The sequence below is a fragment of the Palaemon carinicauda genome, chromosome 11 (assembly GCF_036898095.1).
Source record: "Palaemon carinicauda isolate YSFRI2023 chromosome 11, ASM3689809v2, whole genome shotgun sequence".
Taxonomy (NCBI): Eukaryota; Metazoa; Arthropoda; class Malacostraca; order Decapoda; family Palaemonidae; genus Palaemon; species Palaemon carinicauda.
In genome coordinates this window covers 18,612,900-18,638,914 of record NC_090735.1, presented here as the reverse complement: position 1 = coordinate 18,638,914, position 26,015 = coordinate 18,612,900, and the positions used below count along the sequence as shown (strand labels likewise).

The window sequence follows — 26,015 nt, the reverse complement described above, 5'->3', positions numbered from 1 at the left end:
AAGCTTCAAGTCCCTCCTTCTAGGCAAGGTGGTGGAGGTGAACTCCGACAACACTACAGCCTTGGCATACATCTCCAAGCAAGGAGGGACTCATTCGAGGAAGTTGTTCGAGATCGCAAGGGACCGCCTCACCTGGTCAAGAGATCGAAAGATATCGCTGGTAACGAGGTTCATTCAAGGCGACATGAATGTCATGGCAGACCGCCTCAGCCGGAAGGGTCAGGTCATCCCCACAGAGTGGACCCTTCACAAGAATGTTTGCAGCAGACTATGGGCCCTGTGGGGTCAGCCCACCATAGATCTGTTCGCTACCTCGATGACCAAGAGGCTCCCAAATTATTGCTCACCGATTCCGGACCCAGCAGCAGTTCACGTAGATGCCTTTCTTCTGGATTGGTCCCATCTAGACCTGTATGCGTTCCCTCCGTTCAAGATTGTCAACAAGGTACTGCAGAAGTTCGCCTCTCACGAAGGGACACGGTTGACGTTGGTTGCTCCCCTCTGGCCCGCGAGAGAATGGTTCACCGAGGTACTGCAATGGCTAGTGGACGTTCCCAGGACTCTTCCTCTAAGAGTGGACCTTCTGCGTCAGCCGCACGTAAAGAAGGTACACCCAAGCCTCCACGCTCTTCGTCTGACTGCCTTCAGACTATCGAAAGACTCTCAAGAGCTAGAGGCTTTTCGAAGGAGGCAGCCAGAGCGATTGCCAGAGCAAGGAGGACATCCACTCTCAAGGTCTACCAGTCAAAATGGGAAGTCTTCCGAAGCTGGTGCAAGGCGAATTCAGTTTCCTCAACCAGTACCTCTGCAACGCAGATAGCTGACTTCCTTTTACATCTAAGGAATGTAAGATCCCTATCAGCTCCTACGATCAAAGGTTACAGAAGCATGTTGGCAGCAGTCTTCCGCCACAGAGGCTTAGATCTTTCCACCAACAAAGATCTACAGGACCTCCTTAAGTCTTTTGAGACCTCAAAGGAGCGTCGGTTAGCCACACCAGGTTGGAACCTAGACGTGGTTTTAAGGTTCCTGATGTCAGCAAGGTTCGAACCGCTTCAATCAGCCTCTTTTAAAGATCTCACTTTGAAGACTCTTTTCCTCGTTTGCTTAGCAACAGCTAAAAGAGTCAGTGAGATTCACGCCTTCAGCAGGAACATAGGTTTTACATCTGAAACGGCTACATGTTCCTTACAGCTTGGTTTTTTTAGCTAAAAACGAGCTTCCTTCTAGTCCTTGGCCCAAGTCGTTCGAGATCCCAAGCCTGTCCAACTTGGTTGGAAACGAACAAGAGAGAGTACTATGCCCAGTAAGAGCTCTTAAGTACTATTTAAGACGTACAAAGCCATTATGAGGACAATCAGAAGCTTTATGGTGTTCTATTAAGAAACCTGCTTTACCGATGTCTAAGAACACAGTTTCTTATTACATCAGGCTTTTGATTAGAGAGGCCCATTCTCATCTGAAGGAGGAAGACCATGCTTTGCTGAAGGTAAGGACACATGAAGTTAGAGCTGTCGCTACTTCAGTGGCCTTCAAACAGAACCGTTCTCTGCAGAGTGTAATGGATGCAACCTATTGGAGAAGCAAGTCAGTGTTCGCATCATTTTACCTTAAAGATGTCCAGTCTCTTTACGAGAACTGCTACACCCTGGGACCATTCGTAGCAGCGAGTGCAGTAGTAGGTGAGGGCTCAACCACTACATTCCCATAATCCCATAACCTTTTTTAATCTTTCTCTTGAAATGCTTTTTATTGTTGTTTTTGGGTTGTACGGAAGGCTAAGAAGCCTTTCGCATCCTGGTTGATTTGGCGGGTGGTCAAATTCTTTCTTGAGAAGCGCCTAGATTAGAGGTTGTGACGAGGTCCTTTAGTATGGGTTGCAGCCCTTCATACTTCAGCACCTAGGAGTCGCTCAGCATCCTAAGAGGATCGCTAGGCTCAGTAAGGAAGACGTACTTAAAAAGGCAGAGTAATGGTTCAAGTCGACTTCCTTACCAGGTACTTATTTATTTTATGTTTGTTATTTTGAATAACTGCTAAAATGAAATACGGGATACTTAGCTTCTAATGTTAACATGTATGCTGGTCTCCACCCACCCCCCTGGGTGTGAATCAGCTACATGATCATCGGGTAAGATTAATATTGAAAAATGTTATTTTCCTTAGTAAAATAAATTTTTGAATATACTTACCCGATGATCATGAATTTAAGGACCCTCCCTTCCTCCCCATAGAGACCCAGTGGACCGAGGAGAAAATTGGTTCTTGTTGACAAGAAGTATCTGAGTACCTACTCGACAGATGGCGCTGTTGTTGTACACCCCCACCTGTATAGCGATCGCTGGCGTATCCCGACCTTAGGTTTTTTCTGTCGGGCAACAGAGTTGCAGCTACATGATCATCGGGTAAGTATATTCAAAAATTTATTTTACTAAGGAAAATAACATTTTTTTAGTTATGTGTAGTTGATTACTATAACTGAAAAGCTATGGTTTTTGCTAGGTATCGTCATCAATTACAGTATGTTCGAAACACCTTAAAATATAGTGTACTTGTCTGTGTTGATATTTAAATTAACTCTTAAACTTTCTGCCAGTCATCGCCATAAAACAATAGTCATCGTAATATAAAAAGTTACTGCAATCAAAACCCAAATAATATTAATGAAACTCTGTCAAAATTCAAAATACTGGCGCTGTTATTTGCCAGGATTTCTGGACGCATAGAAAACTTTTTTTTTTCATCCCATTTTCTATGAAGTCGTTTGTAGCATTATTACAAATACCTCCTTACTTAATTCAGCTAATGATTTATTGTTTTTTGCTCTGCCGTATGCTAGCTCGCTCGCCAGTAAACATTATCTCACTGCTCCTATGTTCTGGTAAGCGGACTGTTTAGCTATGTGCGTTAGCCCCGTGGGCTAGTATTCTGGTGTTAATTATCAATTATACAAATTTAGACCTAACAAAGGTGTTAGTTGTAGCTTCACGCTCGAGCATCTATTCGAACATGGACTTGACTTCCATTTCCAATTATCAGACTAAAAACAGTAAATCTATGAGAGGATCTGTAACAAAAACTTCTTTAATTAATGTTAACAGATTTCTATGTTGTTTGAGATATAAGCAGATATTTTCTTTACCATCCATCTTATAGCCTAGATTTATAAATCTAATCCACTATCTGTCCTTCCAGGTTAATATGGGAATCAGAGAATGAATCCAAGAAGATTGATTAGAGTAAATGTTATTTTATTCAGATAAAATTGATTATTTCAATTAAAATGATGCTTCAGTCCACCTTCCAATCTTAGTGTTTTCTATAGTTTATTCATTACCTGTGCTTTCTAGGTAGAAAAATAATGGTTAACAGTGCTAGATAGATACACATAACCATCTTGTCACACTACCCATTGCCAGTGGCTTTACTTATTTTTGCTGGGAATGGCCTTATTGCACCATGAAAGGGAAAATTTGTGTACAGTACTTCTAGTTATCTAGTCGAATACACTTATCGAAGGAAAAGTGAATGAAGTCCGGATAGGCATGGAAATGATTAATTTTTTAAACATTTCTTTTGTGTTTAGATTTTATTGCTGTTTTCCAAAGACTGACTTGGTCTAATTTTTTAACTATATGTGTGTGCAAAGGGATTGTATGATTATGAGTAACCAGTTTTGAATGTCCTATATACTTGCGTATACTGCACAAAATAGGGTGAATATTGTTTTTTTTTATTGTATGTATCCATTATACTGTAATGAGGTTTGATTATCACCATTCTTGAAGAAACATATTTTAATTAGGTTATTGCTGTAAGGTTCTTTGTTGTGATTACTAGGCATCACATAACTACAGTACCAGAAATATTAGAAATAGGGTTCATAGACATGAACTGAGTTATAGGTTTTAAATAACATTTGGAAGGTAATTACCATTTAAAAGAAATGACAACAAAGATCCAAGGAAGCTAGGCATAATTAGGTGGATTTAAAGTCCATTAGAACATAAAATATTGAATATTTTTTATATATAGATATGAAACTTGGTTTGATTAGAACAATCTTCTCCCATAGTTGCATGCATTTCTGATCCATGAAAGTTGTCAGCAGATACTAAGGGCTCTCTGATAGAATATTTTTTTTATCATATGACTAATGTTTAGTTTATTTAAACAGCTAATAAGCAAGTAAGTTTTCAGCATTTACCATGTATGAAGGCATATGTATGCTGTTGTATCAATGAATCTCAGAAACTTGTTAGGCATTTGGACTGTTATAAGTATGCAATGTTGCAGGTTTTATTATTGTGTTATTCAGGCAATCTTTTTAGCAGAATATTTATGTGTTCCAGGGTCATTCGCCATTCTCAATTAATGGATTCCCATCAAGAGAAACTACCGAGATTTGATGATGTAGTGAACAGACCAGGATGGAAGTTTCCAAGAGAATGGGCTTCTCCTGTTAGTAGGAGGAAGTAAGTATGGATATTAATTCTTTTTTTATCCCTCCCATGTGTATGTTCAAAGATACAACACTGAACACACTGAATCAATATCTGAAGTAAAGTAAGTAAGTAAGCTGTTAAGAAAATTATGGAAATGCTGTATATGTTTAGAATCGAATGATTATGAAGTCATTGTAGGTACATTATTACAAACTTTTTCCTACACATAAACAAACCTTTTGTATTTTGTCATAAGGAAATGTCTTCAGCAGAGCTTGAACAGCTTTTGAATTCATTAACGAGGTAATTACAACAGACAGTGAGCACGGGCTAGTAGCCCTCCCTCACTTATCGAAAGCTCTTCCCATATATGTTTGGCCACAACGAGTAATGACATACTGTTGCTCCCTTACCAAAGGCTTTGATCTTTTTCTTATTCCTTGCAGAAAGTGAATGATAGCTGTAGCTTGTGATTATGGATATGAAGCAAGTGATTCATACTTGTCGGGGATCATGATTGTTCGCAACCATCCTTGTGTGCCGAGTGTAAGTCGTTGCTTCCTGTGTAGTGTAGGCATATGCTTTGAAAGGGAAGAAGAGAGCTAAACCTTCTCCAGTGTCTGTTTTATTAATGACCAAGAAAACACCAGGAACCCTTTCACCTCTTTTCTTTCCCGCATTGACTGCAACTGTTATTTTTGCTTCTGTGCATAAGGCCTGGCTTGGTCCCCCGAGGAGTCTGCAACAGAAGCAAGGAGACTTTGTGTTTATTTCGGCAGATTTCTTAGGTTTTGGTGGCATGTGGAGTTCACAAGTGATCATTGCACCACATCAAATGTTGGAAACTCTTCTCCTCTTACCGTGCAGACTACCATCAAAGAGTTTGAACCAAAGAAGGCTTGGGCCTCCTTATCTCTGGAAAGTAGGCCTTCTATGACCTTGTTAAGGGAGCGGGTAGGTGTTCCCAGTGTCAGTATCTCTTGTGGTGATGCCAGTGTTTAAGAGCATAGGGAAGTGCCCCTAGTGCCAGTGACCCCAGTGGTGCCCTGTGTGATCCTCGACTCAAAAGGAATGTAAAGGCTCACCCTTTGTCATCAGTGCCATTGTTGGGAGAAAAGACTCCGGCACGAGTTGGTGACATCCATAAGCTTGGGGGTAAGTCGGCTTAGGGTCCGAAATTGTAAGTACCAGTTGCCTGGGTGCCTGGTGTCACCCCTGATATGGTCACCTTTTGTGTCTGTCCCCCTGATCCCTTTACCCATCACCTGACTTGTGCTTTTGGTTCTGGTGCCCATAGCCCCCTCTCCTTCTTTGTGTGTGTTGCAAATCCCAGTGATTTTGCTTAACCCCTCCCTCATGACATTGTTCCCCAGTGTTGTGTTTCCTGTTGGAGCAACCAGTGTGGTTTCTCCCCTTTGGGAAGCTCATTGTTTATGGTTGCTCAGACCTTGACTCCTCTGCTTGTAAAACCTGAGGTAAGGTTTGGTAAGACGTAGAAACTTTTGCATTCTTCTTCCTTCTTCAAATCCTCTACCTCGTCTTTGTCTTCTGACTTTGATTCTGACACCCATTCTAAGAAGAAGAAATTGAAGAAGTCCAGAAAAGGTCTCCTTATGATACCACCTCTCTTTCATGGTGGTGGGAGAACATCCAAGTGGTTTACTGCCTAGAGCCATGGCCTTGTGTTTCGGTTCCTGGTGCCTGTGTATAGGGCTGTGGCTGAGACCCCAGGTTTCCTCAGCTACCCCTGTACCTAGGTAGGCTGGAGATTTATGGCTCTGTCTAGTTTCTGTTGCAGAGGTGTTAGACGAGATTCGGCCCCCTACCCCACCCTTCCTACCTGGACGGTGTACTCCTGCCCTTTCCTTTTCATGATTCTTTGGTAGACTGACTTAAAGGGATGGCACCTCTCGAGACTGTCATGGAAGACTATCATTGGCCAGTGGAAGGAACAGTTTCTTGTGCTTACCAGGGCTATCTCTCCACCCTCATCAGCAGAGGGAAAAGTACAAGCTACTTCCATCTCTGCTGTGAGCAGTGCAAGGGATCCTTCCCCAGATGATGTCGGCTGTCCTGGCCTGTCATCAACCTTTGATTACATTACTGGTTCTGTCCTTGGGTTAGAGTGCTTGTATTTGTGGGTGAGGGAATGAATCCCCAGAGCAGCCTACCACACCCTCTACCCTGGCTGGATATGAGCTTACTCAGGATTTGTTTGCCCCCTATGGTATCGGACTTGCCCAGTGCAGATGAAGACTGAAAATCTGTAGTTTGAGTGCTGCTTTTTGAATGTCTGTGCACTAATTTTTCAGTAGAGTAGACTGGAAGAGGCGACTTTGGCTCCCCCATCAGGGAGAACTTGGGTCATTAATCGGTAGTTCAGTGCTCCCCAAGGGTCGAGGCTATCCTTGGAGCTGCCCTTATCAGATCTAGCTTCGTTTGACCCTGGATCGAGTGATGATTAGCGCTATGGATCTGAGAACTCTGTCACTTCCAGTAGATCAAAGAAAAGCTTTTCCCATCACTCTTGATGCAGAGAAGGTTCTGTGCACCAGAGCAAGCTGCATCATTGCTTTTTCAGGTTGACCTGTTTGTGTGCTCACCTTGAAGAGACTGAAGGGAGAAGATCTGCCCTTTTCATCCTCTGAATTTGCAGCCATGGAATCTGACATGGCCTCCCTCCAAGCGCACTTTTATCTTGACCAGTGGTAAGGCATAGTGACATATTTTGCAAAGTCAACTGGTTTATCAAACCCAGAGTCTTTGGAGAAGTAAAAGAGTCCCATGTTGTCCTTTAGGAAGGCAGTGACCCTTCTGTCACACCAATTATCCAACTAGTGGGCCAACTGGTTTTGAAGAGGAGGTATACAGTACATTGGTGTCTCGATTCTCAAAGCAAGTTGGTTCAGAGGTATCTCTGAGGCTATGGAATACATTAGTGTTGTTGGCCACGTCTCTCCTTCCAAAGAATCACTTAAAAGTGGTGATGGAGAAGTTTAGAACTGCTTTGCATACTCCTTAACCTGGTGCGGTTTCCTTCAAAGGCCTATCTCGAAGCCCTCAAGTTCAGCAGCATCAGGATGAAGGTTAGGGAGAGGGATTGACTGCTGAGGGTAGGGGAATGCTTGTCTTGCCATTGGGCATTATGGCAGAGACACTTAGCGTCCTTCAAGACTTTTACCACCTTTTCTGGACTGTCACCTCCCCATCTCACCGAAAGCATTCTTGTTTGTTCCTCCACCATTACTGAAAGCCCTGGCCTTGTAGACAGAGATAGAAGGGATGATGATATGACGGTTGAATCATTGCAGACAATTCTCTGGGCTTTTATAATCTATTTTTCTTGGTGGAGAAGTCAACTGGGGCTGGAGGCCAGTATTGACCTCTCTCCAATGAACGAGTATTTGAGTCAAACTAAGTTCAAGATGCAAACACTACGTTCAGTGCTGGGTTCCATCAGAAAATTAAACTTCATGCTTTCATTAAATCTTATGGACACATGCTTTCAAGTATTGTACCCATACATCAATCTTTTTTGAAGCAGCTCTGCTTCTCCCTATCTGGTAATTTAAATAAGAGGAAGACTCGTGCTTTGCACGCTGTATTGCTTTTCAGGTGTTCACCTTGGTAGCAGCTTGGTCCCTTTTACAAAGGATGCATCCTTTGATGTATCTTAATGGTTGGCTGATCCTGCCCTTCTTGGGACAGTTACTACAGGATTGAGATTGGCTTCTCACATTTTGTCAAGATCTGTGGTTTTGATAAACTGGGAGAAGACATATCTCATACCTTAAAAGAGATTGAAGTACTTAGGGTGTTGATAGACATGCCACTCATGAGCATCTTTCCATCAGGTGATCGTATCAGTAAGCTAAAGGAGGTATTGTGCCCATTCCTGTCCAAGACGGTACTCCCAGCTCATCACTGGGAGTCTCCTCAGCCACCTTTCCTCGCTGGAGAAACTCATTCCTCAGTGACACCTCCCTCAGAGATCTCTTCAGTGGTGTTTGATCACTGATAAGCCTCTGGGGATCACCCTTACCCTTCTGTTTCTGTATGATAGGTGGCTTGCATCAATCCGATCTTGTGACTAAATGTAGAAAACCTCACTAGGGAGTCCCACTTGACTCCCTACCTTTAGAAATGCAATGAAGATCGGGTACTATGCACACTTAAACGACCTGGTTGTTCTAGGAGTGTGGTCAGAAGAAGAAAAGCATCTGCATATCAATGTTCTTGAAATGAAAACATCTTTTCTAGCGTGGCAAGCATTCCAAAAGCGTTTAAAGAGGTACTAGGTAGTGTTAATAAGTGAGTGGCATATGTCAACAAGCAAGATGGCCACAGCTTTGTACTGTACCCTCTTTGCAAGCCTACAAAGTAGACATACATCTGGTTGGTGTTCCATACCGTAGAGTTGTCAGGCATGTATTCTGAGTAAGAGGAATGTACGAGCCGACACTAAGTCACCAGGGACAGGTTGTAGAGTTAGTCAGGGCACCAGACACCTACTGAGATACTACGGCTAGATAGTTCTTGGGTCCTTTGACTAGCCAGTCAATATTACATTGGATTCCTCTCTCTGGTTACTACTCATTTTTGTTTGCTTACACATACACCAAATACTGTAGTCTGGCCTATTCTTTCCACATTCTCCACTGTCCTCTTACACCTGACAACACTAATATCTTAAGGGGTTATTTACTGTAATGTTATTGCTACTTTCCTCTTGATAAGGGTAGAAGAGACTATTTAGGTATGGTAAGCACCTCTTCTAGGAGAACACTCCAAAATCAAACCTTTGTTCTCTAGTCTTGGGTAGGGCCATAGCCTCTGTACCATGGCCTTTTGCTGTCGTGGATTAGAGTTCTCTTGCTTGAGGGTGCACCCTGGTACGCTGCTTTACCGTATTTTTCTTCCTTTGTTTTTTTTGGGGAAGTTTTTATAGTGTTATATTAAAGATCTAATTTAATATTATAGCTGTTCTTAAGATATTTTATTTTGTTTGTTTATTACTTTTTTTTGTTAATTTTCTTGTTTCCTTTCCTCACTGGGCTGCTTTTCCCTGTTGTAGCCCTTGGTCTTATAGCATCTTGCTTTCCCTTTTCCAACTAGGGTTATGGCTTCGCTTGTAATGATGATAATATAGTAATACATCCTTGTAGTGACTATGTGATGTTTTTCAGGGTCTCCTTTAGTTTAGTGCCAGAATTTGTAACCAACTCCCAAAATCAATCATTTCATAACCCCAGATTCAAAACCTTCACCCTCCCCTCTCTATGGGAAGCATCAGGATGCAATCAAGAGGAGATGCTTTTGTGTCTTATGAGGGTTCTGTTGTGCTGCTTGAAGAGGACCCAATGTATCTGGCCTGAGTGTCAACGACTCTTCCTTAGCACTGGTAGAACCAAGAAGTCTCTCTCTGACTTTGTGACATTATTTGTGAAGCGTAAGCCTCAACAGCTGAGAGGATCAAGGTACCAGCTAGGCCCAGGGTTCACAAAGTCAGGCTTTTAAGAAGTATCTCGCAGTTAGCCATCTGTTGAATGCCAAAGTGTGGAAACACCAAACAACCTTCATGGCATTTTACATACAGGATTATACTCACAAGCCCCTCAACACTTTTTATCTAGGTCCTATGATGGCTGCTCAAGTAGTTTTGTAGCCAGCCCAGCTCCCACTTTCGCAGAAAGCTTTTTATCTCTTCCTTTGGTTGGAGAAATCACTATGCTAACTGCATTATGGAGTAACTTTTTGTATAAAATATCTTTTGTTCAGAAATATCTTCGTACCCTTTCAGACAAAAGGGAAGAAGAGGAAATGTATGCAAACCCTTTACTAATATGTCCATACATTCAGACAATGTATCCCTCCACCCGGATATAGGTTGTTCCATGACCATCTCCAGTCCCTGATAGTGACCTAACTTAACATCTGCCTCATCTATAAGTCCTGGTTGTTAAGAGGTTGAGAGGAATCTTCACATTTCTTCCTCTACAGGACCAAAATGCTTTGACCTCTCCCGGGAAAGTAAACCAACCAGTTCAGTTATAGGGACTTCCTCCCTCCTAAGGATAAGTCTCCTATTAAGGAGCAAATCTGTGTATTCATGTTGGAACAAATAAGATTTTTGAAGTGATTTTTATTTTTCCTTTCTATACAAACATGAGTCTGGTTAGTTATTCTCAAGTCCAAGGTTTAAGGTCAAAGTGGTAGCTCATTGGCCTGTCAGGTTGGTGGGCTTACTTGCCACCCCTCTGTAAGCACCACCTTCTTGTGATTTTAATAGCCGAGTTCCAGCTTTTCCGAAAGCATACATACATACATACATATACCAAAGGCACTTCCCCCAATTTTGGGGGGTAGCCGACATCAACAAGAAACAAAACAAAGAGGGGACCTCTACTCTCTACGTTCCTCCAGCCTAACCAGGGACTCAGCATACTCTTATTAAATGACTTGGGTTTGCATACTGCAGTTAGAACATTATAAATTGCTTTAAAAATTTGTGATTCTATGTACAATAAAAAGAATTTTCTAATTACAATATCTCCTGATATTTACAGATTGTGCAAGTGAATATTTATAGTTATATTGAATTTTACTCCTAATTTTTAAATGCATTTTATTTGTTATGCAATATTCTCACCAACTTTTGGAAATCTTTGATTTGGTAGCTAATAAATATTTATCTTTTTTTTTCCTTTGAAACACAGCAAGCAAATGAGCTACAAACTGCAGGTTCTATTAGACCAGCTGTTACCAGGATATACAAATAGGCATCTGATAACAAACACTAACTCTCAAGTTTCTTTAGAACATTCAGGTTAGTAGTTTTTTCCTAACTTTTGAGATGTATGGTTGTATATGGTGATAAGTATTTCATTTGGTTATATATTTTGAGATTCTTGAATGTAGAAAAGTGATTGTATTTTGAATTCATTTAGATAACTTTTCAACTCATGGAGTACTAATGACATTACTCATTACGATTTCTAGTTAGCACAACGATGAACTGATTTAGCTGTTTTGAGAATGCCCTTGAGTCGCCATAGCAAGGAAAGCACTGATTGCCCTACTGTATTGTATTATATTCTATGGTATTTATTTTACCATTTTGTGTCCAAAATATTATTTTATTTCTCAACTTAGATATCTAAATATTTGTTTTTCAGGTCAATTGATTCAGATGAAATATAAAGCACCTCTGGTGTTAATCTCTTCAAACCCTTTATCAGCAGTAGCAGAAGAGGATGAAATCCTTGCCTCTGAGGGTGAATCTTTACCAGATATTTATCCATTTTCTCCATTTCTTCATTGCAAAAAATTAACTCAATACTCTGATAAGGAATTTGATTGTAAGTAATATATTATATTGTTTTTGTTAGAATTAATAAGAACCATGAAATGTTTGCATGTGTAATTATATTACTTTAGTGTTCATAAAAGGATTGGACCTCTTATTCTCAGGTTTACCTTGGTTGTGACTGGTAGTAGCAGACAAGTAATGCACTGAATAGCTGCAAAATAGAGCAAAGCTAGGGGTAAATAATGGCTGAGATATGCCTGACTAGAAAAAGATAGGGAAAAGGTAACCTCTTTATAAATCATTAGGTATCCTGCCCAAAATAGCATTTTGTAAAAAAAGTGGAAGGCAGATCAAATTGACTGAAAAGTTTACCCTCTAGCCAGGGAACTGACCCATGCCAGTTGAAGACTATAATTTAGAGGTTATGATACTATCCAAGAATGGGAAACACTGGTTTGATTTAGTACTTAATTCGGCTTAGTAGAGCTTCTTACTATAACTAAAGAATCTTTTCTACCCTGTCATGTAGGCTAATAAACGTGTGTGGAATAAGCCAGATTATTTGGTATGTGTATATGCAAAGAAACAAACCATGCCTATAGAAGGATTCAATATCAGACTGTGTGTCCAGGTCTTGAAGGACTATAAAAATCTTTAGCAGTATTGTCTCAAAGGAAATATGATATTGGAAATTGCCAAAAAGGAAGGAAAAAGTTCTGAAGGAAATTTTGGGGAAAATAGATAAATTGATGAACTTTATTTCAATTTCTTGTTAGAGGCAAATTAAACAAGTGGCTAATGGGAATGAAGAGATTTCATTTTACATTTTTGTTCGTTCAGAACACATTTAACTTTTGTCAGAATAAAGAGTAAGATAAGCATTACAAAAGCAGGAGATAGAAAGTGCAGGCATTAACAAGTATACTAGAAAACAGATTAATGCTTTCCATCAAATTTACAGTGTTGATTGGAAATACAGCAGTGTATGGATGAAAACAAAGTGTTTGGAGCAGTAATTGAATAATATAGTGCAGACAGTAGATTGAAATGAGATTGGCTTGCAGTTGTTACAAAAGTTGAAGTAATACAATGAAAAAAAGATTGAAAATATGTGTTTGTGAATATCAAAGTGAAAGGGAACAAAAACAAAAGCTCACCCAGAAAGATGACCATGTAGGGAAGGTGTGTGGGTGAATATATTGTTAATAGAAAATAGGAGATGTTACAATAAATGCATAGCATTGCTAGTTATAAATGGAGTTGAGAATTTTCAATACCCGTATTGTAGAATAGCTAATGGAACAATGAATAAGGAACATCATCCCTGTTTTATTGTTGACATTCTGTATTGTGAGACTGGTATTGAGAAGGTAGTAGGAAAATAAGTAACATCAGCTGGGATGAAATGTAGAAAGATTATTAACAGATTTTAAAATATCAATGTTGAGAAAAAATCAGTTGTCTGTTCTGTTGGTAGCGTTCTTGCCTGGTGATTGCCAGACTGGGGTTCGAGTCCTGCTCAAATTTATTTGTTCCTTTGGTCGCTGCAACCTCTCTAACCTTGTGAGCTAAGGATGGGGGTTTTGGGGAAGCCTATAGGTCTATGTGCCAAGTTATCAGCAGCCATTGCCTAGTCCTACCTCGGGTGCAGAGGGGGCTTGGGTGCTGATCACATGTAATATGGTCAGTCCCTAGTGCATTGTCCTGCTTGATAGGGCAATGTCACTGTCCCTTGCCTCTGCTATTCATGAGTGGCCTTTAAACCTTAAACCTATAAACAGAAATCAGTATTCACAGAGGTAGGAGGTGATTTCGAAGAGGAGTAACTACAAAATGCTGAGATTCCTGTCTGGTGTGAATTAGGAAGCTCTTATAGTTAATTAGGAAGTTGCTGAGAAATATCTTTACATTCATTGGCTGGACAATAAACAGACATATTGATAATGGCTGAGATGAAGTAGAAACTCCCCCCCCCCCCAATCATGGAGAAATTATTGCTTTAAGATTTTATAGTAGGAGTTACTTAAGTTTTGAAAAGGAATAAGAAACTTTGTGTAGGTCTCTAAACTTACAACATAGGAGAAGGCCTAGATCAGTAGAGGTATTTTATAGAAGTATAACCTGACAAGGGTCAATTCCTAGACTCAGAGCTGCCAAGGAAGTTTTATTCCAAGTGTTGCCGCCAGTGTACTTTACACATTGCTTAAGGGGACACGACTCACGGTCTCAGTTTAGAATTTTGGAAGTTCAGATTATTGTTTTGTTGCCTAAGAGAATGTATACTTTATATATCATGTTTTAAATAGTTTTTTTTTTAGATGAAAACAGTTTGTTTTATTGCTAAAATATCTTTTTTTTATATTTACAGTGAAATATGAGGATTATGTCCTTATAATCCCAAGTGTTGAGGAAAATTCTCCATAAAATCCCACTTTTGCATACTAAAGTACTATAATTTCAACCAATCTCTACAAAACAAAAGACTGAAACCTATATTTCTTTGTCTGCTCATTTATATATTTACAATTTTTATTGTTATGGTTATGCTGAAAGATGCATAAAGTTTCATAGATAATAAATGAATATTCCTAAAGCTAAATTTTTCCCAGAAAGTAAGCAGACGGGAATACATTATGTTAGTAATGTCTTACACGTGTGGGCATTTATCATCATTATTACTAGTAGAGGTACAACCCTAGTTGGAAAAGCATGATGCTATAACCTCAAGGGCTTTGATAGGGAAAATAGCCCAGTGAGGAAAGGAAATAAGGAAAAAGAGCCTTAATTTTCGTCATAGAGAAGTCAGGTTGGTCATTCTCTTGGAAAATGCCTGAATTTTCTGAAATTATCAAAAATATGCAAGGACGTACTGGTACGTCCATGGGGGTAAAGGGATGAGTTTTGTGAAACGTACCAGTACGTCCTTTGGGGGTAAAAGGGTTAAATTAGAGAAATCTGACAGTTTATAGCAGTATTTGCTCCTGTGAGCATTTATCATAGAATATTTAGGTAGTAGGTTGGCCAGGGCACCAGCCACCCATTGAGATACTACTGTTAGAGAGTCAGGAGGTCCTTTGACTGGCCACACAGTACTACATTGGATCCTTCTCTCTGGTTATGGTTCTTACCCTTTGCCCACACAGACACTGAATACTCTGGCCTATTCTTTACAGATTCTCCTATGTCCTCATACACCTGACAACACTAAGATTACCAAACAATTCTTCTTCCCCCAAGGGGTTAACAATGGCAATGTAATTGTTCAGTGGCTACTTTCCTCATGGTAAGGGTAGAAGAGACTCTTTAGCGATGGTAAGCAGCTCTTTTAGGAGGACACTCCAAAATCCAACCATTGTTCTTTAGTCTTGGTTAGTGCTATAGCCTCTTAGATACCATGGTCTTCCACTGCTTTGGGTTAGAGTTCTCTTACTTGATGGTACACTATAGCACACTGTTCTTTGTAGTTCTCTTCCTCTTGTTTTGTTGAAGTATTTATTGTTTATATAGGAAATATTTATTTTAATGTAGTTATTATTCTTAAAATATTTTATTTTTCCATGTTGCCTTTCCTCACTGAGTTTTTTTTCCTGTTGGAGCCCCTGGGCTTATAGCATCCTGCTTTTCCAACTAGGGTTGTAGCTTAGCATTTAATAATAATAATAATAATAATAATAATAATAATAATAATAATAATAATAATAATAATAATGATAAAATGCTCTCGCTATAAAGAATTTTCATAGCTCTATATAGATTTTTTATCAAAGGTACTACTGTATACTATACAGCATATGATTAATGGCTGAACCCTATTGTTTCTCTTTTAACAAATAGACTCTAGGCAAGATTTTAATTTTTATATACATTGAAATTACTTTAACAAGTGGTTGAAGAAACTCATTTAGTGGTGCTATTCTTGAAATGAGTGAAATATTTCCTTTGTTCTGTACTTCAGCTACAAAGGGGTAAGACTTGGAGATTTGTATGCCTGATTATGGTTACCTGTGGATGAGGGGATAATATTTCATGTATGATATTTTTACATTTTGAGTGGCACAGCTGTGAAGGTTGACAACCTTCAAGGGAAGTGTGTCAGTGCTACTAATCATAGGCAAGTCTCAACTCTTTTAGCTGGAGCAAAGAACTAATAGGTGAAATATAGTAAATGAAATTAATGCTTTTTAATGAAAATGTATTGAAGTATTCTCACCCAATATGTGAATTCTTTTTTATATAGTTATTTTCAATGTTTTGCATTGGAACTTCAGGTTTGGCTACGAGGAGACACTTCCCTCACACCCTCTTTTTCCATATGGACATGCCTTATTCACCACATAATGATGATACTTTTGGTGGATTAACCCTAATGAAAGCTTTTGGACATGCTGCTGCCTATGCGAAATCATCTCTTAAGGTAAGTAGTCCTTTTTCTGGTACTGTATTTAAATATCCTAGCTGCTACAAGCTACAATAGCTCAACTATGTCTCATGGTACAAATCAAGGAAAGTTTAGGTGTCTAAAACATCCTCGTACAATATTATTAAGTCTTTTAGGTTTCCTTAGTATGAGAAGAACTTATATGCTCCAAATATTAAATGCTTGTATCTGTTCTTCAACATGTAGGCAGGAATTTTTTCATGAAATAATGTTATCAAGGACACCATCACGTCCTTTGTTATTGAGAGACCTTGTACAATCAATCTGTTTAGAGGAACAGTTAACATATTTTAAAAGTTATTTGAAATTTTCCTATCTATGCAAACTTGAGTCCTTCAAAGTTAAACCACCCACCTCAACTACCCTTCTCAGTCCTGAGTTGAAGGTCAGATGTGAATAACTCTGGCAGGAAGGAGGGGCTTCTTCTCGCTTGTGCTCACTGCCTGTCATTAACTACCTTGTTATTGAATTCAACTGGAGTTCCAGCTTTACTAAGGACATTTCCCTATTTTGAAGGGCTCAGGTTTGTATAGTATAGCAAGGAAAAGTACAATTACTTTTTAAATTTCCTTTGTACAAGTATTTGTGTCTTTGGAATTAGAAACTTTTCTCATTTTTACTTATGCTCTCAAATATACTGTAGATGCTGAAACTTGCAAAATGTAGACTATTGGTGGATGTTCTCTAAATGTATTAGTTTTTCAAATTCCATTAATAGGAAACTGATGGGTATAAAACCTTTAAAAAGGTTATTTCTTTGTGTTGGTACTTTTTTTTTTTTTTTACCTTATTTACCGAAGCGTTGCTTGCAAGAGTATGCTGATCTGATGAAGATATTGCTCTTTAAAGTTAGATTACTATTTTCATAGAATTTAATAATGCATGTAATTCGATCACTGACCCCTGCCTTGCAAATTCTCTAATCTCTTCTTTCTCTTTCTCTTTCCTTAAAAAGTTTGCATTTCTCTCTTTTCTGTCAATATTGTTTGGATATACTGTTCTGTTTAGCTGTCCATCCTCCCTTTGGCTGGTTTTATATTATGTAATAATCAAAATTTTCATATTAGCTCTTTAGAGCTTAACAACTTCTGGATGACTTGATTCTGTTTTATGACATTAATGTCCCACTTTAGAATTCCATCCTTTAGTAGCCAAAATAATATCTAGTCGAAAGAGATATCTTAGTGAGGCCATTTTTTGGTACATAGGACAAAGATGTAGAGAAGAGTTAAGGAAGGGATGTTGCTGATCTGCGATGTTGTTTTTTATTCATACATGTTCAGACGTATCAATGAATGAACAGTTTAACTAACGTTGTAGGGTGCTTGAAATGATAGGGCAGTGAAGCAAAAATTTTGATAGTACAATACTTTGAAATACTTTTAATCCAAGATTGGAGGTAAGGTGCTGAAGCCTATTTCACTGGTTTTTAAAACATTCATATTACTGAAAGCCCTGTAGAAAGCAGGAGCCTAATACACCCAGACTAACAGCAGACCCAGCACCTAGACTGAATCCTCACCCTGCCTAAGACTCTGATTCTGGTATCTTTCAAAGGATGGGTTTAGCACCAGAGGTTGATCTTGATGTATCCATCCACCCAGGATCAAAATCCAAACCTTCCATTCAGTTCACTCAGTCTAGTATGGCTATGTAAATCTTCAAAATCAGATCGGGTATAATGATCTCCAGAACTTTGCTATTTCTTCCAGAACCTATTTAGAACTATTTTTTGTAAAAATATGATGTGCTAGTCATAAGTTAATAATATAGCAAATGCTTAATGACAAAGGTGTCGTGGATACTGTCTTATTCTTCCCAAAGAAAGAGAGAAGCAGCAGACATAGGTGTCCTTTCAAGGTTGGAAGGTAAGTTGGTTTTGGAGGTTAGCTTACTAAGAGGGACTTTTTCTCAAAGGAATTCCATCTAAAAAATATTTAGGTATGGAATGTGTAAAAAAATATGTATCATCCTTTCTCCTTAGTTTGGTTTTTGTTTGTGTATTTCAGTGATTATAAGTTTATGTCATTGTCTGTATTTAAAGGTCCCGGCACAGTTAATTTCATGTAATTTAGTTTATGTTAAATTACTTTAAAACCTCTGCCTTTTCAGTATGAGTAATCATAAAATTTTTAAGGCATTTTTATTTTTCATACAGATTTATTTTTAAAAAAACGCAGAAAGAAATTACAAGCTTTATTTTTCAATATTAAACTTACCCGATGATCATATAGCTGTCAGCTCTGCTGCACGACAGAAAAAACCTACGGGCGGAATACGCCAGCGATCGCTATACAGGTGGGGGTGTACATCAACAGCGCCATCTGTCAAGTAGGTACTCAAGTACTCGATGTCAACATAGAACCAATTTTCTCTCTGTCGTGCCAATGGCAAGACCTACTAAATACGCCGTCCCTAACTGGATTTGTTCACAACGATTTGGTGAAGTACACTATTCCAGTTTTGAGCTTTCGCTATGCAGGGGTTTTTTCTTCATTTCAAAACTCGTTTTGGATAGATTTAATTATGGTGACGAAGAGAGTATGGACTCTCTTTCACTTTTAAATGGCCGACCCTTCCCTTAGACGGAAGTGTGTTTAGGTTTTTGGTAATTTTGCTTAACACGTTATAGATCTACTTATTTTATATCTCTCCGCCTTTATAGGCCTCTTCGATTAACTTTCCATTTATTATAAACTTATAAAAAAAAAAAAAAAAAAAATTTATGTTTGTTTATATGCGACCTTTCCTAATAGTAGGCGGTCCTAACTTGGAACCAAAGTTAATTAACATTGAGCCCGTTATATCGTATTTAACCTTTTAAGAATTTAATACTTTTTTAATTTTAATGTTTTATGAAAGAATTTCTTTGATAGTCTCGTACTGTTTTCAAAGATGAACTAACGTTTAGTTTTTTAGTCTACGCAGTTGTTGACGTTCAGAACGTTCAACATGCGCTCTATCGTTACGATAGAGAGAGAGTGTATCACGGTTTCACTTTGCAGTAAGAGTAAACCGATTCTAGCGTTTCGTTCATTCTTTCTTAGCTTAAATGGTTTAAATTCTAAATTAAAGGTACTTTTTATTTGGAAAACCTTTCAGTTTTTCCTTTAGCAAATAACATGTTTTAACGATATATAATTGGGCTCTTCTCTCAGGTGCTAAATCAAGAGAGAAGAGAGAGAGAGATAGAGACGGAGGGAGAGAGAGGAGAATAAACGTTTCGTTCAAGCGGGTAACGTTGTTCTCGTTTTTTACTCTTCTCCCTAGTCGCTGTAGGGGAAGAAGGTAAAACGTTTCTAGGGTTTTATTCTTGTTCCCAGGCTTTGTGCGGTGAGAGATTGTAAACGTAGTTTATTTGATCTAGTGTTTAGTCTCTTTTCCAGCCACTGAATTCTTTATCTTTATTTATGTTTTTCTGTTGCATTGTAAAACTGTTTTCGCAATTACTACCTTTTAATGAAGGATAGGATTGCGTGTTTTCAGGTAGAAATCAGTTAAAGTTTCGATTTCAGTGAAATAAGTGCAAACAGAAAATCAAAAGTGATAAAGTGATATGCGCAAAGTGTTACAGTGTTGCGTCCGAGGGTTCGTCTGTTCGTGCCAGTCGTTCACCTAGTCCGGGACCTCTTACAAGCTCCCAAGCCCAGGGGAGAAGTAATGTCGAAGGACTTATGGGTTCCACAGGCCTTGATCAACGAACAGACGTTTTTCCCTCCGTGGTTTCGGGCGTATCTACACACGTTAGCCGACGTGAGATCGCCCCACCCACACAAAGACGAGAGAGCCCATTTATTCCTCGTCTGCGGAAGAGGTTTCTCGTAAGAAACCATGGACCACATCTTGCAGCTTTTAAGTGCAAGTCGGTCCCTTCCGCGCAAGTCCAACGGCCTAGGTGTAGCCACTGGGTCAGTTCGGACTCGCTGCAGTCATCCGACGACTGCACACCTCCCAAGAGAGGCAAGGTGGTACCGCAACAGGCAGTAACTCCGTCTGTTGCCGCACCAGTTGTTTTAGACCCTCAGTCACAACGGACAGTAGCTCCGTCTGTTGCCGTTTTTTGTAGACCCTAAGTGGTCTTTACTGCAGTCTATGCAGACTCAGTTAGCTGCGGTTATGCAAGAGTTTCGTGCGGAGAAGGTTGACACTGCTCTCGTTAGCCTACAACCTGCCACGGTTGTGCGCCCAGCTCACGCTGAGGCTGCCTGCTCCCACACTCCGGCTGCGGAGAGCACCACCTCCGATGCGCAATCGACCCTGCCAGACGCATGTTAACGTTAGCCGACGTGCGGCACCCTCCGTTAACATGCGTGAGCTACCGCATCAGCAGTGGGAAGGTGGAGTCAAGCTGCCGTGTTTTGACGCGATGCGTTAGTTTCCGCAACCCACGGCAGTCCCCACCACGCACCACCACTCCGCTTTGGTTGTTGCCTGCTCCCACACTCCGACTGCGGAGAAGGTTGACGATGCACCCGTTTGCCTACAACCTGCCACGGTTGTGCGCCCAGCATGGCTGCCTGCTCCCACACTCTTGTTGTGAGAGCTCCTCCACCCATGCGCAGTCGACCCTGCCAGACGCATGCTGACTCCCACAGACACACGGAGCACTCCGTTGCCGTGCGTGAGCTACCACAAGCTGCCGTGTTTTGACACGGTGTGTCAGCCTCCGCAACCCACTGTGGTTACCGCCACTCGCCCGCAGCAGACTAGTCAGTCAGGAGTTGAGGCTTCCCCACACAGCTTTGGTTGTTGCCAGCTCACAGACTGTCAAGCAGTTACATGACGTTGCCTTCTGGTCTGCTACTAATGCACCAGTGCTGTATGTCCTCACGCACCTGTTGTGGTTGACAGTTCAGTTTTTGACAGTTCACAGACTGTCAAGCAGTTACATAACGTTGCCTTCTGGTCTGCTGCTTATGCACCAGTGAGACCCTCACTGAGATAACCTAGCTTTTCTCGGACATGGTTCCTGTAGATGAGAAAGTGCTGTTCTCCCTCCTTCTGATATTCCTTTGAGGACTCTGTTATTTGGAGAGGAGCCTTAAGCTGCTTAGCCTCCTATGGACTTTAATTAAAGCATAACAAGGCTTCCAGGGATGGTAAATGGTTCCGCTTCATTCGCTAACCCCGTCAGTTGCCACACCTGCTTCCATAGACCCTAATGGGCTTTGTTGCAAGACATGCAGTCCAAGCTTGTGTCCTTGATAGAGGATTTTTTTACGGAGAAGAACTTTCTAGCCAACAACCTTCCTACCGGTTGGTTGTACGTCCTGTTGACGCTGAGGTATCCTACTCACGTCCGCCAGTTGAGGTGGTTCCTCCACCTGTGCGACCCAGTGTGGGTTGCCAGTCGCACGTTGAAGTTAAGCGACTCTCGGAGGTGGTTGTGGACGTTCAGTGTGTCACTAGGAAGACGTTCAACAACCAGCAGAGGTGACTTGTTGTGACGCAGTGCGGCAACCTCAGCAACCCGGTAGGGGGTTGACTGCACAACCCAGACAGTCTAGACAGTTTCGGGTTGACGCTGTACTTCCTCGCGTCCCCATGGTTGACAGTTCACAGACTGTGCAGCAGTACCATGATCTTGTGTCCGGCTCCGTCACGCATCCACCAGTGCGACCGGATTCAGCGAGTCAGAGTTTGCCCACTCCGTTGCTGTTTCCTCATCAGTTTCGGATGAGGAACCCTCTGATGAGGACATTGCTGAACAAGACGATCAACCCCCAGCCCTGCTATCCATCCAGAAGATGCTGAAGAAGGAACACTGCCCTGTCAGGCTGTGGATGAGTCTGGTTAGGACACTGTCATCCGTGGTTCAATTTGTGTCACTTGGAAGACTACACCTCCGTCCTCTTCTGTATCATCTAGCTTTTCACTGGAAAAGGACAAGACGCTAGAAGCGGTCTCGATCCCGGTTTCCGGAAAGATAAAGTCTGGTCTGACTTGGTGAAAGGACTTTATCAACCTTTGAAAGGGTCTTCCCCTGACTGTTCAGACTCCCAACCACGTTCTCTGCTCGGACGCATCGGACGTAGGCTGGGGTGCGACATTAGGCGGTAGGGAATGCTCGGGATTATGGAACTCGAGTCAAAGGACAATGCATTTCAACTGCAAGAAGCTTCTGGCAGTACGTCTGACCTGGAAAAGCTTCAGGTCTCTCATTCAAGGCAAAGTGGTGGAGGTGAACACGGACAACACCCTGCTTTGAAGTACATCTCCAAGCAAGGAGGGACCTACTCTCTGACATGGTACGAGTTCGCAAGAGACCTCCTCTCCTGTTCAACAGGTCTAGTCTTTTCACTAGTAACGAGGTTCATCCAAGGCAACTTGAATGTCATAGCAGATTGTCTCAGTAGGAAGGGACAAATAATTCCAACATATTGGACCCTCCACAAGGATGTATGCAAGAGACTTTGGGCCACCTGGGGCCAGCCAACCATAGATCTCTTCGCAACCTCGATGACCAAGAGGCTCCCAATACTTTGCTCACCTATCCCGGACCCAGCAGTAGTTCATATAGATGCCTTTCTACTAGATTGGTCACATCTAGATCTATATGCATTCCCTCCGTTCTAGATTGTCAACAAGGTACTGCAGAAGTTCGCCTCTCACGAAGGGACAAAGTTGACGCTAGTTGCTTCCCTCTGGCCCGCGAGAGAATAACTTACCGAGGTACTTCGATGGCTAGTAGACGTTCCCAGAACACTTCCCCTAAGGGTGGACCTGCTACGTCTGCCACGCGTAAAGAAGGTACTCCAAGGCCTCCACGCTCTTCGTCTGACTGCCTTCAGACTATCGAAAGACTCGAGAACTAGAGGTTTTTCGAAGGAGGCAACCAGAGCGATTGCTAGAGCAAGGAGAACATCCACCCTTAGAGTCTACCAATCGAAGTGGGAAATCTTCCGAAACTGGTGCAAGTCAGTATTCGTATCCTCGACCAGTACCTCTGTAACTCAAATAGCTGACTTCCTCTTATATCTGAGGAAAGAACGATCTCTTTCAGCTCCCACTATCAAGGGTTACAGAAGCATGTTGGCATCAGTCTTCCGTCACAGAGGCTTAGATCTTTCCAACAATAAAGATCTACGGGACCTCCTTAAGTCTTTTGAGACCACGAAGGAGCATCGTTTGGTTACACCTGGTTGGAATTTAGACGTGGTTCTAAGATTCCTTATGTCAGACAGGTTCGAACCGCTTCAATCAGCCTCCCTGAAAGATCTCACCTTTAAGACTCTTTTCCTGATATGCTTAACCACAGCTAAAAGAGTCAGTGAGATTCATGCCTTCAGCAAGAACATCGGATTCTCATCCGAAACGGCTACATGTTCTACAACTTGGTTTTCTAGCCAAACACGAGCTGCCCTCTCGGCCTTGACCAATATCGTTCGATATTCCAAACTTATCGTATGGTTGGAAATGAACTAGAAAGAGTATTATGTCCTGTAAGAGCTCTTAAGTTCTATTTTAAAAACCTTTACGAGGCCCGTCTGAAGCTTTATGGTGTTCAGTTAAGAATCCATCTTTGCCTATGTCAGAGAATTCTTTATCCTATTTTATCAGACTGTTAATACGAGAAGCTCATTCCCTTCTGAATGAGGAAGACCAAGCTTGGCTGAAGGTAAGGACACACGAAGTTAGAGCTGTCGCAACTTCCGTGGCCTTTAAACAAAATAGATCTCTGCAAAGTATATTCGACGCAACCTATTGGAAAAGCAAATCAGTGTTCGCGTCTTTTATCTTAAGAATGTCCAGTCTCTTTACGAGAACTGCTACACGCTGGGACCATTCGTAGCAACGAGTGCAGTAGTGGTGGGGGCTCCACCACTACAATTCCCTAATTCCAGAACCTTTTTAATCTTTCTCTTGAAATATTTTTGGGTTGTCCGGAAGGCTAAGAAGCCTTTCGCATCCTACTTGATTTGGCGGGTGGTCAAAATCATTTCTTGAGAAGCGCCTAGATTAGAGGTTTTGATGAGGACCTTTAGTATGGGTTGCAACCCTTCATACTTCAGCTCCTAGGAGTCGCTCAGCATCCTGTGAGGATCGCGAGGCTCAGTAAGGAAGACGTACTTAAAAAGGCAGAGTAATTGTTCAAGTCGTCTTCCTTACCAGGTACTTATTTATTTTATGCTTGTTATTTTGAATAACTGCTAAAATGAAATACGGAATACTTAGCTCATAATAATGTCAACATGTAATGCTGGTCTCTACCCACCCCCCTGGGTGTGAATCAGCTATATGATCATCGGGTAAGTTTAATATTGAAAAATGTTATTTTCCTTAGTAAAATAAATTTTTGAATATACTTACCCGATGATCATAAATTAAAGGACCCACCCTTCCTCCCCAATAGAGACCCAGTGGACAGAGGAGAAAATTGGTTCTATGTTGACATCGAGTACTTGAGTACCTACTTGACAGATGGCGCTGTTGATGTACACCCCCACCTGTATAGCGATCGCTGGCGTATTCCGCCCGTAGGTTTTTTCTGTCGGGCAGCAGAGCTGACAGCTATATGATCATCGGGTAAGTATATTCAAAAATTTATTTTACTAAGGAAAATAACATATTTCTTCATACAGTAATGTTTTATGTAGATACAGTACATAAAAAAGCTTCTCTTTTGTAAAGAATTGAAAAAAAGGTCTGTGTATTAAGAGCATAATTCCTAGTATAAAGTTTCCGTATTTCAATTTTTTCTTTTGTCGTGTTTGTTGTACTGCATTTTTAAGGTTGAAAATCTGTATCATGTACAGTATAAAGCAAGTAAAGGGTACAGAAGCAGGGAATTAAATGAAATATTTTACGTTTTTTTCAGATTGAAAAGGGCAATTTAGAGACTCCACTTACCTTACAAGTGGTTCACACTACAGGAAAGAAGTTCCACATAGGAGTGTTTCAGCTAAATACCTTGGATCTCAGTGGCCCAAGAAAGAACTTCTTCTGGCACTTTCCAAGAGAAGCCTTGTTTGATGCGTGTAAATTTAAGGGGGCAGAAGCAAACATAGAGGGTTACAATCCCAGAATTTTCAGCTTATTGAGGGCACTCCATTTGCAGTAGAGCATAAATTTTACAGCAAATAATCATTGTTTTTAATGTGTATATAGTAATTAAATGTGTTGAAAGATTTTTCTTTAATTACAGACCTCATTGAACTTATTTGTGTTTTGTCAAGGAAACACACTTTAGATACATTTTGAGTATTGAATTTGATCTTCAGGATACACCATGACAAATAAATTGTGATGAAAAAGGTTAGTAGGACTGTGCAAAAAATCATTGGCTACATATGCTCAGAGACAATCATAATGTGCCAAAGTAGCTGGAATGAAATTTATATTTTTTATAGGAGTAAGTAACTTACTTTGGATGTTTATTATTATTGTGTTTTAACTGCACACATTATGATTAAAAAATCTATCATTAATTAACATCATAAGATCACCTTGTTACACCTTGTTACAGTCCTATGTTCTCAAGGTGCTTCTACAAAGGAGGGATTAATAGAAATTGTTAGGAAAGGACAGAATTAGAAAAAGACAAATAAGAAAAATTATATGAAATGTACGTATCAACATTTTGAAATGTGTTGAAGTAGTATTTGTACTCTTAATTAAAACTGCTTATCACTGGTTGTTGATCTTATAAGATTCCCTAAGGCATTTCTTGGCCTTCCACTACTCAATTTACTATACCACTAGTCAGTGCTAAAAATAAAAAGTAAGCTAGAAACTACTCATGATTCTTACATGTATTTTATATAAATAGATCAAATAATCCTAGAAATTTAATATTTATTGTATTAAGTATTTAAAAGGCCAA

The 26,015-nt window shown here is 40.4% G+C and overlaps 1 protein-coding gene across 2 annotated transcripts in view; it reads left to right on the top strand.

Moving 5' to 3' along the window:
* Positions 1-25,320, top strand: part of LOC137649640 (large ribosomal subunit protein mL37-like) — a 61,145-nt gene extending 35,825 nt beyond the window's left edge. For both annotated transcript variants that reach the window (XM_068382617.1, XM_068382616.1), the window contains exons 4-8: positions 4,353-4,475; positions 11,162-11,271; positions 11,621-11,803; positions 16,023-16,168; positions 25,011-25,320. In XM_068382617.1, the coding sequence (XP_068238718.1) occupies positions 4,353-4,475; positions 11,162-11,271; positions 11,621-11,803; positions 16,023-16,168; positions 25,011-25,253 (805 nt within the window). In that variant the 3' untranslated portion in view covers positions 25,254-25,320. The remainder of the gene's footprint in view (positions 1-4,352; positions 4,476-11,161; positions 11,272-11,620; positions 11,804-16,022; positions 16,169-25,010) is intronic.
* The last annotated feature ends 695 nt before the right edge of the window (positions 25,321-26,015 follow it).